Below are 16,895 nucleotides of genomic sequence, written 5' to 3'. Positions count from 1 at the left end.
AAGAGGTAAGCAGGAAGTACAGCATGGAAAGCCTGTGAGAAGCGGAGTTCTAGTCTAGGCAGCGAGAGCTGTTGAGGGATTTTGCACAGATGTGATGTAAACTGACGTAGAAGACCAGTCAGCAGAGGTGACGTGAACTGACATAGAAAACTGGTCAGGGCTTGTTTTTTCAACAGTTCCAGCAATAGACGCAGGTGACTTGGATCGGTGTGATAGTTACCAAAAGGGGAAAGAAGACAGATTCAAGATGCATTTTGGGGGCAGAAAGAAAAAGATTTGGTATGTGGGTGGGTGGATGTGGAGTAAAGAAAAGAGAATAATGAAATGCGTGGTCACTTCCAGATTCTTTTGGCTAGTGCATTGATTAAATTGGAAAAGGAGCAGGTCGGTGAGGGATTGGAGAAGGTGTGGGCCCAAGAGGTAGCCCCAGTGCTTCACTCAGTCACTGAGCAAGTACTGATGGAGCACCTTCTGCGGCCGGGTATAGTCCAAGCACAGGGCAGACAGCTGTGGCTAAGGCTGACGGGGACCCTGCCTTTATGGATCTTCATTGTTGTGGAGAGAGACAGGTTCCAAACCAATGAACAAGTACAAATAATGTATTGGGTGGGGAGGGTGCCGTGAAAAATAATAGAGGGCAGGGGGCATAGGGAGTATTGGCAGGGTGCTGTTTTATATTGGGTGATCAAGGAAGACCTAATTGAGCAAAGATCAGCAAAAGTGAGGGATGAAACCCCACATATATTTGGGGAAAGAACATCCAGGTAGAGGGAACAGCAAGTACATAGGCCCTGAGGTTGGGGGCAAGGGGTTCTTGCAGCATAAAAGGAACAGCTGAGGAGGGTGGGGATGTGAGGGTGAAAGATTGAAGGGTCCGCCTCACAAGGCTCTGAAGGCTTCAGTGTGTACTTAGTCTCCTCTATTTTTTATTACATTTTTATTTTGTTGCAATAGATCTTAATTTGATTGGCTAATAAAATCTTAGATTCAAAATCAGTTCCCCTGCGAGCTTTGAATGTATTGTACTAGAGGTTTTCAGCATCCACTGTTGCTATTCAAAACTCTGCCCCAGATCTGATTTCCATTGCTTTGTAAGTTCTTTTGGGATCCTCTCTTGGTGTTTTGAAGTTTCACAAAACTCTAAGCCTATGTCTTTCATTCTGTGTATTTTCCTGGGTTCTCTTTGATTGTATTTCCTTCCGTTTTCCCCATCACGAAATACAATATCCTTCTTTTGGAATTTGTTTTATTATTTTTATAGTTTCAATTCTCCTCAGATTTTCAGTTTAGTGTTTTATTTGCTTGAACACAGTTCTAGTATCAGGAGCCCTTGTGGATCTGTGTCTATTTCCTGTGAATGTCTCTGCTAGTTCTCATTTTCGTTGTCTTACCTCCTGGTTGGTTTTGACTGTCTGCTAGACTTGATATTTGAAAAATTATTTGTAGAAATGGTTTGAAGCCTCAGCGATGTTACCTTCCTCGACGGGCACTTTTATTTGCTGCTACCAGCTTCTGGCCCCAGCCCTACAAGGCCCCCTCAACTCAGTTCAGGGATTGAGGTCTCTGGGCTGCTAGGGGACTCAAAGCTGGATACTAATTGGTGCCAAAACTAGTTTACTACCAGTTTGCCCCTGTTCTAGAGTGTATTTTGGGGGGGTTCCAGCACAGAGGAGGGGTGACTTACCAGTGACCCCACTTTTCGTGGTCCTTTGGTCCCCCTAGACCCTCAAGTCTGATAGAAGCTGTGCTCAGCCTCTTCAATAAATGTTCCCAAGGCAAAGGTGTCTCTCTGGATTTCCACCTGCTTCACACCCAAGCTTGGTCCTTCATCGCTAGCACATGAGCGCTATGAGGTCTGTTTCTCTTTGCCCAGCTTTGTTCCCTTTCTCAGTGGGAAGGGTTTTTCTGAATTACCTACGAGAATACAGCTATTTCCCTAGCACACCTCATCTCCAGGTAGCTTGATAGTCTTAGGTGGGAGACGGGAACCAAGCCCTCCCGTGGCGGAGTTATAGGGCTTTACCCCATGACCCAGTTGCCACTCTGACAGCCTTAGCCTGAGACATCAGAGAGAGATCTACCCAGCAGTTCTCTGTCTCAGCCTACAGGTAGGCATTCTAGGCCAGTATGGTGCACGTAAAAGGGGTACAGACAGGCCACTAATTCATGGCCATGCATTCTCCCTTCCCTCTACTTCCTGCTGGTTGTTTTTGCTATCCCTAGGCAGGAAACCTCATTAGGGATTTGCCCAGGAAAGGCTGTGGCTTCCTTTCCAGGGGGCACTGTCAGTGTGGTCCCACCTGCTTTTTGTCTTCTGTAAATTGCTTAAAATAGCTGATCTGCTCATGGCCATAAGCAGATTCATGACAGAATTCCTCCAAATTGCTTTGTAGACATTCTTTGTATATTGGGGAAATAACTTTTTTATATGAGCTGTCAGTACATGGTTCAAAAGTTTAAAACTACAATATATTTTTTAAGATTTTATTTATTATTTTTACACAGAGGGGAAGGGAGGGAGAAAGAGAGGGAGAGAAGTATCAATATGTGGTTGCCTTTCACGCGCCCCCTACTGGGGACTAGCTCCCAACCCAGGCATGTGCCCTGATTGGGAATTGAACTGGCAACTCTTTGCTTCCCGGGATTGAGTGCCAACCCTTTGCTGGCACTCAGTCCACTGAGACACACCAGCAATGGCAAAAATACAGTAGTTTTGAAATATGTTTTAAAGTCAGGAAGTGTGAGACCCCCACCTTTCACCTTTTTTTTTTTTTTTTTTTTGTAAGATTCTTATGGCTATTCAAGATCCCTGAAGATTTCATTTGAAGTTTAGCATGGATTTTTCTGTTTCTGTAAAAAAATGCTATTAGGATCTTGACAAAGAATGCATTAAGTCTATAGACTACTTTTGGTATTATTGACATCTTACTATTAAGTCTCCAATCCGTGAACATGGGATGTCTTTCCATTTATTTCTGTTTTCTTAATTTCTTTCAGCAACATTTTGTAGTTTTCAGTTTATTAGCCTTTCACCTTGGTGAAGTTTATTTCTAAGTATTTTATTCTTTTGGAGGCTATTGTAAATGGAATTGTTTTCTTAATTTACTTTTCATATTGTTCATTGTTGGTGTATAAGAACCAATTTTTTTTGTTGTTGGCCTCATATTCTACAAATTGGCTGAATTTATTAAGTCTAACAGGTTTGTGTGTCTGTGCGTGTGTGTGCGGTATCTTTAGGATATTCTACATACAAGATCATGTTGTCTGCAAACAGATATGTTTACTTGTTCCTTTCCATTTTAGATGCATTTTCTTTTTTCTTCTTGCCTAATTGCTCTGGCTAGCATTTCTAGTACTGTGTTAAACAAAAGTAGTGAAAATAGTCATCCTTGCCTGGTTCCTGACCTTAGAGCAAAAGCTTTCATTTCAGTCGTTTAACACTGAATATATATGTTAGCTCTGGACTTTTCATAGATGGCTTTTACTATTTTGAGATAGTTTCCTTACGTTACTAGTTTATTGTGTGTTTTCTATAATAAAAGTGTTGAAAATTTTCAGATGCTTTTCTGTGTCAATTGAGTGATCTTTTGGGATGGGTTTTTTTCCTTCATTCTATTAATGTGGTATATATTACATTAATTGATTTTAGTTTATTGAACCATCATTACATTCCAGGAATAAATCCCTCTTGGTCGTAGTTTATATTGCTTTCAATTTGCTGTTCAGTTCTGTTTGCTAGTATTTTGTTCAGGATTTTTGCATCCATGTTTACAAGAGATATTGGTCTGTGTGTGTGTGTTTCTTATAATGTCTTTATCTGATTTTGATATCGGGGTAATACTGGCCTCATAGAATGAATTTGGAAGTGTTTGTTCTTCAATTTTTTGAAAGAGTATATGGAGAATTGTTCATTCTTTTTTATGTTAATGTTTGATAAAATTCACCAGTGAAGCCACCTGGTCAGTCCGTGGCTTTTCTTTGTTGAGAGGTTTTTGATTACTGATTCAATCTCCTTGCTAGCAACAGGTTTCTTTGGACTTTCTATTTCTTCATGATTCAATCTTAGTAGGTTGTGTGTTTTTAGGAATTTGTTCATTTTTATCTGTGTTATCCTATTTGCTGATATATAGTTGTTCATAATATTCTCTTATTCATAATTCGTTTTATTTTTGTGGAATCAGTTGTAATGTCCCTATTTAGTTCCTGATTGTCATTTAGTCTTCTCTCTCTTTTTCTTAGTCCATCTAGGTAAAAGTTTGTCAACTTTCATGATCTTTTCAAAGAATTCATTTTGGGGTTTTTTTTTAAAGATTTTGTTTATTATTTTTAGAGAGAAGGGAAGGGAGAGAGAAACAGAGGGAAGGAAACCTCAATGTGTGGTTGCCTTTCACACGCAACTAGGGATGTGGCCCGCAGCCCAGGCCTGTGCCCTGCCTGGGAATCGAACCGGTGACCATAAGGTTCGTAGGCTGGCACTCAATCCACTGAGCTACACCAGCCAGGGCTCATTTTTTGTTTTATTTTCTCTTTTTTTCTATTCTTCATTCATTTATTTTTGCTCTAATATGTATGGCTTTCTTGTTTCTGCTTGCTTTGGATTTAGTTTGCTTTTATTTTCTAGTTTCTTAAGATGGAAAGTTGTGTTACTGATTTGAGATCTACAGGGTAGCTTCTTATAGCTATAATTTTCTCTTTAACCAATAGTTTTGCTGCATCCCATAATTTTTGGTATGTTGTGTTTTCATTTTCACTTGTTTCATTTTCTATATTCCTTGTGATTTCTTCTTTCAGTCTTTGGTGGCTTAACATTGTGTTGTTTAATTTCCACACAATTGTGAATTTTTTAGTTTTCCTTCTGCTATTGATTTCTAGTTTCATTCTACTATTATTAGAAAAGATACTTTTATGATTTCAATTTTTTAGAACTATTGACACTTGTTTTGGTTTTTTTTATATTTACTTTTAGAGAGGGGGAAAAGAGGGAGGGAGAAAGAGAGGGAGAGAAACATCATGTGTGGTTGTCTCTCACACGCCCCACACTGGGGACCCGGCCCGCAACCCAAGCATGTGCCCTGACCCTAGTCAATTGAACCAGCAACCCTTTGGTTTGCGACCTGCCCTCAATCCAGTGAGCTACACCAGCCAGGTGACACTTGTTTTTTGGCCCAACATATGATCTGTCCTGGAGAATGCTACATGTGCACTTGAGAAAAATGTATATTTTGCTGTTGGGCAGAGTGCTCTATATGTTCCTTAGGTTCAACTGTCTATACTGTTTTTCAGGTCCTCTGTTTCCATATTGATCTTTTGTCTGTGGTTCTATCCATTATGGAAAAGAGGATATTGAAATCTACAATTATTATAGAGTTGACCATTAATCCTTTCAATTCAGACACTGTTTGCTTCACATACTTAGGAGTTCTGATATTTGGTACATGTATGTTTATAATTTTTACATCTTGATGAATTGATACTTTTATTATTATATAGTGATCTTCTTGGTCTCTTGTAACAGTTTTTTATGTAAAACCTATTTTATCTGCTATTAGTATAGCCATCCATCCCTTCTCTTGTTTGGTTACTGTTTACTGTTGGCTACCTTTTTCTACCCTTTTACTTTCAACCTATTTGTGTCCTTAGATCTAAACTGAGCTCCTTGTATGAAACATATAGTTGGGTTCTGTTTTGTTAAAATCCATTTTTTGATTAGGGAGTTTAATCCATTTACACTTAAAGTAATTACTGGCAAGTAAGGACTTAATATTGCCATTTTGTTACTTATTTCCTGTATGTTTTATAGCTTTTTGTCCCTCATTTCCTCTCATTATCTTTCTTTATGTTTACTTGATTTTTTAGTGATATGTTTTGATTCCCTTCTCATTTCCTTTTGTGCATATTTTGTAGGTATTTTCTTTTTGGTAATCGTGGGGAATAACAAAAACATTCTAAAATTATAACAATTTATTTTCAACTAATAACAATTTAATTTCAGTTGCGTGCAAAACAGTGCATATCCTTTACAGCTCCGCTCCACACACTCTATGTTTCTTTTATAAGATTTTATTTATTTATTTTTAGAGAGAGGGGAAGGGAGGGAGAAAGAGAAGGAAACATCAGTATGTGGTTGCCTGATGTGTACCCTCTACTGGGGACCTGGCCCACAACCCAGGCATGTGCCCTAACTGGGAATTGAACCTACAACCCTTTGGTTCACAGGCCAGCACTCAATCCACTGAGCCACACCAGCCAGGGCACACTTTATAAACTATATCTAAACTATAGATATAGTTTATCTAAAGATACAAAACTAAACTAAATCTTTATATATTGTGTAACCATTAACATAGATTTCTAATTTCTTATGCTTTCGTTTTTAAATCCTGTAAATGAGTTAAAAATGGAGTTATCAAACAAAATTACATAATGTGGGTTTATATTTGTCCATATATTTACTTTTACCAGAAAACTTTATATTTTATTGTCTAGTGTTCTTTCACCTAAACTTGAAGGGCTCCCTTTGGCGTTTCTTGTAGGGCAGGTCTAGTGGTCATAAACTCCGACAGTTTTTATTGACCTGGAAATGTCTTAACTTCTCCCTCTTTTCTGAAGGACATTTTTGCCAGATATAGTATTCTCAGATGTCAGCTTTTCTTTCAGCACTTTAAATATGTTACGCCACCACCTTCTGGCCTTCAGTGTTTCTGCTGAGAAATACACTTGCGGGTCCCTTTTACATGCACAAGTAGTCGCTCTTCTGCTTTCACGATTCTCTCTCTGCCTTTGACCTTCCACAGTTTGACTTCCTCACAGGACACACAACGGGCTCCTTTGAGTCTTTCCCACACGGAGTGTTTGTTGAGCTTCTTCGATTTGTAGATCCATGTCTTTCCTCAAACGTGAGAGATTTTGAGTCATTATTTCTCCAAATAACCCTCTTCCCCTTTCTCTCTCCCTCTCATTCTTTTTGGACGTGCATAATGAATACATAAAGGTCAGCCTAACCATGTCCTGTAAGACTCTTAGGCTATTTTCACTTTTCCATTCTGTTTTCAGTTTGTTTTTCGGACTCAGTCGTTTCAAATAACCTGACTTCATTCACTGATTCTTGCTTTTGACTGTATGTTAAACCTGTCTAGTGAGGTTTTCTGTTTTTAAGTTCCAGAATTTGTTTGGGTTTTTTTTTTTATAATTTCTATCTTTGTGTTGATAATGTTCCTTTGTTTACGTATTGTTTTAATGATTCCATATATGTGTCTTATTCATGGTCTCTTTTAGCATATTTAAGACAGGTGTTTTAAATTCTTTGTCATGTAAGTTCCAGGCCTGTGTTTCTTTAGGGTGAGTTTTTAGAGATTTATTTTGTTCCTTTGAATGGGACTGGTTTCCCTGTTTCTTTGTATGCCTTCTGACCTTTGTTGAATATTGGGCATTTGAATAAAATAGCCCTTTTTCCAGACTGGCTTCACTACTCATCTCAGAGGAAAGCTCATGGTCCTCTCAAGCCTTTTCTGGGGGTGTGTCTTTTCCAGGTCTTTGCATGTCTTTTTCCCCATTTCCCCATATATGCAGCTGTTTTCAATGTTTTTATTTTCTTGAAAGTCTCATCCTGCCCCTTTCTACAACCTTAGATGTTCTTGTATTCTGCCTGTAATCTCTTGCTCCCAGGTAGCCATGGGCCTGCAGCTCCCATGCAGCTCTTACATGCCACAGTGAGCACCACTGCCTTTAGCAGCCTCTACCCTGTGAATTAGTCTGTTTTCTCTTCTGCCACTCTTCCCATCAGCACTCTTCATTCATTTAGGTTTTCCTTAATTCCTTCAGTAAAGCTTTATAATGTTCAGCACATAGGCCATGCCCATCTTTTGTTAGATTTACTCTCAGGTATCTTGTAATTGTGGCCATTCTAAATGATACATTGTTTTATGTTTTCAAATTATTCATAACTGCAGCATATAAATGCATTTGACTTTGATTTTTTTTAAAGATTTTATTTATTCATTTTTAGATTGAGGGGAAGGGAGGGAGAAAGAGAGGGAGAGAAACATCAATGTGTGGTTGCCTCTTGCACACCCCCTCTGGGGACCTGAACCTCAACCCAGGCATGTGCCCTGACAGGGAATTGAACCGGCAACCCTTTGACTCACAGGCCAGCGCTCAACCACTGAGCCACACCAGCCAGGGCTTGACTTTGATTTTTTTATTAATTTGTCAATAGTTCTGTTTTCTATGTGGAGTAAGCAATCAAATCATCTCAAATAATCACTAAGTCGCGGGCCATCTTTATACATATTGGTATTATTTTTATTAATTTGTCAATGGTTCTGTGTTTTCTATGTAGAGTAAGCAATCAAGTCATCTCAAATAATCATTTCATTTCTTATTTTCCAAGCCTCATGGCTTGTTGTTCATAATATTAAGATCTATTAATATACTAAATTATAAGTTTTCTAACATTAAATTCTCCTTGTTTCCCTAGATAAACTCAACTTGGTCAAAGTTACTTTTTTATTCATTGTTAGAATTGATTGCTAATTTATTAGCAATCAATTATATAGAGGACTTATATATCTGATTTCATGGGTCACGTTGGCCTGGGGTCTTCTATTCTCATTCTGTCCTTTTTTTGGTTTTAGAATCAAGGTTTATTTGCCTCTTAGACTGTATTAGGGTAGTTCTTTTTTTATCCTCTGAGTTTGTATAAGATTGGAAAAATCTGTTCCTTGGAAGCTTCTTAAACATCAGTTTAAAAATCTAATATACCTGATGCTTTCTTTGTGGTAAAATTTAAATCCTATTTCCTATTTCTTTTCGAGGCAGTTTAAATAAATTATATTTTTCTAGGAATTAGTCTATTTTCTCTAATGTTCAACTTTGTTGGCATAAAGTTGTCATTAGCGCTATTTTTCTCTTCTATATCTGCAGTGTATCCCTTTTTAATTCCTAATATTCTTTGAGCTTTCTTTCTGTTTCTTGATTAATTTTGCTAGAGGTTTGTCTTTTGTAGTGTTTTTTTAAAAATGACTTTTTCTTTCTTCATCTATTCTGTTCAGTGTTTGTTTTCAATTTTATTCATTTCAGTGTTTTTATTCATCATCTTCCTTCTGCTTTATAAAAATGTTTTCTGATGTCTTTTCTTCATTTTCCGCCCCTTGGTGTCGTAGGTTAGACACGTGGTCATTGGTTGTTGTTCTTTCCTGTTCTGTCATACAGGCTCTTTTACGTTTGTAAGTGTCCCTATATAAGCCCCACTCTTGCTGCATCCCACCGGTTTTACAGTGCCTAATGTTTTATTTCCGTTCACTTGTAAGTCATTTTTAATTTCAATTATGTAATGTTAGTTAATAATCTGATCCATGAGTTTTGTCCAGCTGTGTTTTAGTCAGAGAACATGCTCTCTATCAGGAGCAGGCTTTGTCCCACCTCAGGGGTCGGCAAACTTCATGTAAGAGACCACAAAATAAATATGTCAGGCTTTGAAAATCCATATGATCTCTTACAACTGCTCAAGCCTGCTGTTATAACATACTATGTAAACAAATAGGGAGGTACGGCTGCATTTTGATAAAATTATTTACAAAAGTAAATGGTAGGATGAATTTGGCCCAAGGCAACCCACAATCAATGTAAGACCTGTTATTCTGTTGAGAGCTGTTCTTTTAGAGCAATTTTTCACATTTCCATATGTGCCAAAGAAAAATGTGTGCTACTAGTTGTGGGCGCCTCATCCTGTGTATCTCCCAGTGGTCGTGTTTACTACATGTTCCGTTTGGATTACCCGAGTCTGCAGGCTTTGCCTTTCTGGACCCTCAATAATTGAATGTACATTGAAGGCTCCCCATGAGGGTGGCTTTGTCCCTCTCTCTCGACTCTCTCCTTCTCCAGTGATGGTTTTGTTTAAAAGTCTGCTTTGTCTGATAATTATAAAACACAAGCTTTCTTCTACTTACTTACATATCTCTCTCCATCTTTAACTTTTTTAACATTTCTCCATCCGTGTTTATGTGTTTCTTGCCAACATCATGTGGCTGTCTTTTGTTTTCTCTAATCTGACCAGCGACAAGCTGTTTTTCTATCCCAAGTTGAAACCACTTACATTTTTTGTTGACATTTTTTAAAGACCAACATAAACTTTAGCAAGAGAGTTGATCACATTGCTTTTCGTACCTCTTTTAGCGTTATCTCTGTTTATTTCTTCTTACTCTGAGTATTTACTCCAGGACATTTCCAGGATGGCTCCTTACTGTGGGAAACTTCCTGAGGTCTTACAAGCCTCAGAACATTTTTTATTACACCCTCTTACATGAATAACTGTTCGGCTAGATAAAAAAGTAGGTTGTGAGATTTTTTCCAATATATATATATTTTTAAGATTTTATTTCTTTTTAGAGAGAGGGGAATGGAGAGAGACAGAGAGGAAGAGAAACATCGATGTGTGAGAGAAACATGGATTGGTTGCCTCTCACATGCTCCATCTGGGGACCTGGCCCACAACCCAGGCATGTGTCCTCACCAGGAATTGAACCAGCTTCCTTTCAGTTCACAGGCCAACTTTCAATTCACTGAGCCACACCAGCCAGGGCTCCAGTATATTTAAAATACCACTTTAGTCCTACTGGTGTGGCTCAGTGGGTGAGCATCATTCTGCAGAGTGAAAGGTCACCGGTTCAATTCCTAGGCAGGGCAAATGCCCGGGTTTCCAGCTAGGTGTCTAGTAGGGGGTATGTGAGAGGCAACTGATTGATGTTTCCTTGCCCATCGACGTTTCTCTCCCTTCCTCCCTCCCTTCCCCTCTCTCTAAATTTTATAAATCTTTTTTTAATAAAATAAAATACTACTTTATCATGAATCTTGGTATTTCTTCCTTTGTAGGTGATGTGCTCTTGTTTTTGAGAAATTTTCAAAAAAAAATTTGTATTCAATGTCCACAGATTCTCCTATATTTCATTCTAATAATCTGTCTAAATACCAGTTTTTCATATCTTCATCAGTACTCAATGGAGCCTTTCAACCTAAGGCAATTCATTTTCCTTCAATTAGATGAAATCTATTATTATTTCTTCAAATATTGCCTTCTTTCCTTTGTGTCTCTCTCACGTGGGCCTCATGTAGATGTTGGGCCCATCTGCTATACTCCATCTGCTGTTACTTCATCTATACAGTCTCTCCTCTTGCGCTTTCCCCTCCGTATGCCTTCCTGCTCAAGTAGTGGCTGCTCCCCCACCTGATGCCACCTGACTTGGTCTTCAGCAGTGTACGTTCTCCTGCTAATCCCGTCTCCTTCAACCACTGTGTTGCTCCAATTTAATATCTACACTTTTTTCTTTTTTGTAATCCCTTGTCTTGTTACCATGTCGATTTTAACACCTTAGGCCTTCTCTTCTGGTGGTCAGTGTTGTCGGCTGGTGGTTTTCCCTTTGCAGCAACTATGCTTCTCAGGGTTCTGTGCAGTGGAGACCCTGTCTGGCAGTGCGTGTTGCAAAAGTGCCCAGGCAGACCTGCCAGTGCACCTAGGCATGGAGGAGGCATGGGCAAGAGCCAAGGGCAGACACCCCAGGACTGTAAAACCAAAGCCAGTCATTGCCCCCCAAGTGCCTCCTCACCCCTGGGCTTGATCCCAGGCCCCTGGAGTGCAGTTGCCTGAGGGAGCAGCCCCTCCCAGGTGGCCATCCACCTATCCCTCTGCCCTCTTAGCTATACTCATCCTGCTCTGGGAGGCCAAGCCGCTGTGGCCACTGCACAGTACAGTCGAAGGCTAGTGGTGACTGTGCCAGCAGACTTAGGGGACATGGAGAAGCAGAAGCTTCCTGGTTTTCTCTGCAGTATCCTTGCACTGTGTCCCTCCCCTGCACCCTGCCACTCCACCCCACATGCTCCAGGTCAGCCTTTCAGTTCTCCCAGGACTTCCTAACACGCAGAGAAATTTTTCTCATCCACCTCTGGTTTCTGCAAGGGGTGCCTGGGAGTCTGGTGGGCAGACACAAGGGTCTCCGTTAGGCCAGAAAAGCCCCCCACAGTGTAGGTCTTCTCACTGACACACAATGAGTTGTCACTCCTGTGTCCACAGGGTCTTCGGAAGAGGGAGCTACTGAAGGAGCTGCTGCCAGTCATCGGGCAGAACCTCCGCTTCCAGCGCCTCTTCACCGAGTGTCAGGAACAGCTCGACATCCTGAGGGACAAGTAGCTTGCCCACATATGCCCTGGCTACAGCAAGGGAAAGGCCACACTCTTGCCACTGATGACGAGCAGGGCCACCTCTCACTTTGTCGGGCTACAGTAGGTCAAGGAGACACTGGCAGGAGGTGGGCTGTCCTGCACCAGCGCCAGCCCAGCAAGCTGGGTAGACTTCCCCTGTGCCCTGGGCCTGTTGCTGCTCCCTTGGAAGGGGTCAGTTGTGCCCGCTACTCGTCCCTCCCTCCAGGACCCCCATGCGGAGCAGGGGCTGGGGCTCTGCCCTGCTGCCCTGGAGTCAAAGAGGCACTCCCAGACCTACCGTCTTCAGCACGGTCCAGAGGTGGACACTAGCCCCTGCCACTGCACGTGCCGTGTTGCTTCAGCTATGACTAATGAGCCATTTGGGAGAGAGAGAACCCTGAAATGTTAGTGTATTATGCAGTCAGTAGACTGATGCAAGACCTATGTAAAAGGAAAGGGTATTCCAACACAGACTATTTTTGTACTAGAATTTGCTAACTTGTAATATGGAATTTTCCTTTTGGCCAATAATCAGGATTTCCCTATAAGTCACTTGGACATTGGTTACTTGTAGGAAAAAAATTTAAACTCTAATTATGACAGCTACATTGAAAAATAATTGTACTGAAATTAACTTGTCTATCTTCATTTGGTTTTAATTTTTAAATGTTTGTAAAAAGAGACTGTTTGGGGAGGGATAGGGCAGAGGGTGGGTGATTTTTTTTGTAAGTGTAAAATAAATGAACACGCATTGGATATCAAATCATCGTGGTTTCCCCTGCCTTTTTCCTTTTCATTTCTTCCTTTCTCCCCCAACCATGGATCCCTCCTGATATGCGGAATGACAGAACATCATAGCCAGAAAGGATCTTTGATGTCATCTAATCCTGCCCCCCTTCCATCCCCTCCATGCAGAAATTCATTTTGCTCGCCCTGGCTGGTGTGGCTCAGTGGGTTGAGTGCCAGCCTGTGAACCAAAAGGTTGCTGGTTCGATTCCCAGTCTAGGGCACATGCCTAGGTTGCAGGCAAAGTCCCCAGCAGGGGGCAAACAAGAGGCAACCACACATTGATGTTTCTCTCCCTCTCTTTCTCCCTCCCTTCCCCTGTATCTAAAAATAAATAAATAAAATCTTTCAAAAAGACAAAGAAATTCATTTTGCAAAGTAGAGGTCACTTCCCTGGTCGTGCAGAATCTTAGAGCTAGGGTTTGCAGGCAGGCCACCTCGCATGTTTCTCCTCCCAAGCCAGGCATTGAAGCCCTTGGTTCTGACTGTGCTGTGCGTCACGTCCCTGATCATGCTGGGCACCAAGGACCGTGGCTGACTTGCTGATTTCATGGAAGGAAATCAGTAATTAAAAACTCAAATTTTCTGAAGAATTATCTGGAAGCTGGGATTTTCTTAGTAAGTAGTCTAAATGCTGACTCATAGGAGAGAAGATAGCTGGAATTTCAGAATCTTCAAATATGGTGAGAACTGAGCAACTTCACCCCTGGTTCATGGACCTCATCTTTACCTCTCTGCCAGCTGTGTGTGATCCTAGGTCACAGGAAGAAGGCCTGGACTTGGAATCAGAGGGCCTAGGTGACTCTGGCCCTTGACACCTCTCTGGCTGCTTCCCTGCCTAGAGGTCATCTTACCCATCTAACTCATATGTCAGGTGGCTGGATGAGACCCAGGCACACATGCACACCTGACAAAGCTAGCACCCAGAGGCTGTGTTGTAGGCATGGACACTTCAAAAGCCAGGCTGCAAGCATGAACATTTCTTTAAGGAGCCAAAGATGCTCTGTGGGTCAGGCAGCTCCCCTAACAACTCTGCAGCGCGTCATTGAGAACTTTGGAGTCACAGGATATACACAGGACTGACTGGCCTGTCTGGGACCCAAACCAGCAAAAATCTGGGCCTCACTTTTCAGCTGTCAAATGGAGCTGAGGTTAAGGAAACCTGCATGATTCTGAGAACTAACCAGGATAGTACAGGCAAAGCCCTGGCACTTGGCAAATGCTCTGTTGAAGAAAACTTGGGCACTTGGGCAGTCTGTATGCTATTAGAAGAGGAAAGGAAGACAAGAAGCTGAAAGAGACTTCTGCTTTCAGCCAAGATGAGTAACAGGGTCCCGATGGACCCTCCTGCTTGAAATAACCAAAGGAAGTGGTCAAAATACATGAAACAGTGGTCTTGAGACCCTGGTTGTCGGAAAACAAAGGACAGTGATCCCTGAGAGATGGGAAAAACAAAACAGGATGAACCCACGACTGCCCCAGCTTACAACCTGGAGAGAGTTTCCAAGCTACAGCAAAGGGAGGGGAAACTGAGGTGGAGTCCAGCTGACTACTTGTGTTGAAGAAATGAAGCCTAGAGACGCTAAGGCAGCTGGACTTCACACAGCAGAATACCAGAGAGGAAAAAGCTCCATGAAGAGAACCCTGGAGCTCAGCAGAGGGAGTCCCTTTGTGTACTCATCTGAGTACAGATAAGTGCAGGGCAGTGAGGAAACAGCCAAGGCCACGGGCAAAGAACCTTCTAAAAGGATTAGATCAAGAAATTCGCCTAATTATCACCCAGGGCTGGAAATAGTGCCTGTTCCCACCAACCAGGCTAGAAAAACTCATGATTCACAGGCTTGGGGTAGAGGACTCAGGAAATCTTGCCTCAGTATTAGAGAATAATTAGAGCACTACTCGAGATCCATCTAACAAAAAGTAAAACCAAGACCCAAAGGATCAACTTCCCAAGTAACAAAATATACGACAAAGCAAAGTTCAAGAGAATTTATAAGAATACAAAAGTATGCAACATCCAACAAGGTAAAGGGCACAACGTCTGGCCTCCAAACACATGCCAGGCATACGAAGAAGCAGAAGCACAATCCAAAATGAGAATGCTCAGACTGACCGATGGATCTAAACTGACCTAGAATTTACAAAGATATCAGAATTAACAGAGAAGGACATGAAAATGGTTATTATTAAAACGCTATTCCTCATGTTCAGAAAGTTAGGTGGAGAACTAGAAGTTCACAGACTTCTAGAGATGGAAACTATCCCGTGGAATATATGCGTGGGATAGGGGTAATGGCAGATTGGACGTTGCATAAGAAAAGAGTAGTGAACTTGAAAGTAGAGCAATAAAAATGTTCCAGAACAGAGAGGAAAAAATCCGAAGAGGAAAGAAAAGAAAATACCGTCAGTAACACATGGAAGTAAAGTAAGTAAAGGACCTTAACATACAAATAATTGAAGTCCTCAAAGGAGAGGAGAGAGAAGGGGGTGACGGGGGAAAAAAATTGAAGAAATAATGGCCCCAAAGTTGCCCCACCCCTTCCTGCTGTCTCTGGTACCACTGTCCGCTTCTCCCTCAACCCAACCCCTAAGGCCATGCCTGCTCAGCTCCCTCCCCTGTCCACTGGTGCCCCACATCTTCCCATTAACTATGCCTGCTGACGTGTTTGCAAGCAGACTCTGGTGCCCATATCTTTCTGGGCTGGGACTCTGCCTCTCTCTTCTCAAAGTTCTGACTTGATTTTGTGAGTGCGCTTATTAAGGCTGGGGACAATGAGACAGGAAGGACTTAGGATAGAAGCAGCAACAGGAGAGAGCCCAGGCAGTGCTCTGCTTTGGCTCCCTACAAACGTTACAGGAAAGAAGTGAGCCAAGGTGGGGCTGCTGTCAGCTCACTGGGAAGTCAGAGAAAAAGGGGGCCTTGGAAATATGGTCAGGGGTAAGCCAAGGATGAGCGGCCACTGCCCACTGCTCCCCTGGTTGCAAGTTTCATGGGGACCCTTAGAGTTTGGGAAGACACAAAAAGTTCATGCCTAGGAAGGGGCGTGGCTGTGCTGTAGAGCGAGCCCACACTAAATCTTTGTCCTGAGGGCCCATGATCTTACCCATTCCCGCCCACTCCCCGGTGGGCAAGAATCTTAGGGGAGGTTTTCAGCAGAATACTCATCAGCTTTCTGGGTGAATCTTTGCATTTTTAATATGCTGATGCATCATCAAAATTAGCGTTGGGTCGAGGGGGAGTTACTCTTTGGTCTGCTTTTATCGTTTTACTTTTATCCTGGGTCTGTCCAGCTTTAATGGGGTTTTTGTTATTTGCTCCCGACCTCATCTGTCCTTGGGTTTCGCTGGCATAAATGGTATTAATTGGATCTCTGTTTTCTATTTTTCCAGACTAGAGTGATTTAAGCTCTGTATTCTCTGGTTAGGAAGGAGAGGTAAAAACTATTTGCTCTCAAGTGCCCTTGGATGGGGAAGATACCGTCTTACAATTGGCTAGCTGGCTATAAGTTGTTCAAATTGTTTGCCCTTGCTTAATTTTCTTGCCTCAGTTTCCCTATTCCACTTGCCCAGGAATTTTCCTAGCTTCTTACTGTCCTGTCACAGTACTACTGGGGAAAATTTGTTTTTGACTTGAAAGTGAACAGTCTGTTTTCTTCTTTAACACATATGGCTACTAGATTGTAAAGCTATTGTGCAAATAATTGCATCATCGCTGTGTTATTCACGGTGAAAAAAAACAAAAACAAAAAACCAGTGAGCAACCTGAAGCAGTAAAGAAGGGTGGCAGTTACTGGGTGAGAGTGCCGACGCAGAAGGCTTAAGGCTTCTCCTCCCCTGACAAACATCCTTTACACAGCTGAGGCATCTACGTCCAAAACACACTTCAAATGGTGCCTCACAAAACAGCTGGCCACCAC

The 16,895-nt window shown here is 41.7% G+C and overlaps 1 protein-coding gene across 5 annotated transcripts in view; it reads left to right on the top strand.

Moving 5' to 3' along the window:
- HIRA (histone cell cycle regulator) overlaps positions 1-12,950 on the top strand; it is a 75,153-nt gene extending 62,203 nt beyond the window's left edge. For all 5 annotated transcript variants that reach the window (XM_053927747.2, XM_053927744.2, XM_053927748.2 and 2 more), the window contains one exon: positions 12,065-12,950. In XM_053927747.2, coding sequence (XP_053783722.1) covers positions 12,065-12,181 — 117 coding nt within the window. In that variant the 3' untranslated portion in view covers positions 12,182-12,950. The remainder of the gene's footprint in view (positions 1-12,064) is intronic.
- Positions 12,951-16,895: the final 3,945 nt, after the last annotated feature.

This window comes from Desmodus rotundus, chromosome 7 (genome assembly GCF_022682495.2).
Source record: "Desmodus rotundus isolate HL8 chromosome 7, HLdesRot8A.1, whole genome shotgun sequence".
Classification (NCBI taxonomy): domain Eukaryota; kingdom Metazoa; phylum Chordata; class Mammalia; order Chiroptera; family Phyllostomidae; genus Desmodus; species Desmodus rotundus.
This window is presented reverse-complemented; position numbering and strand designations above follow the sequence as displayed.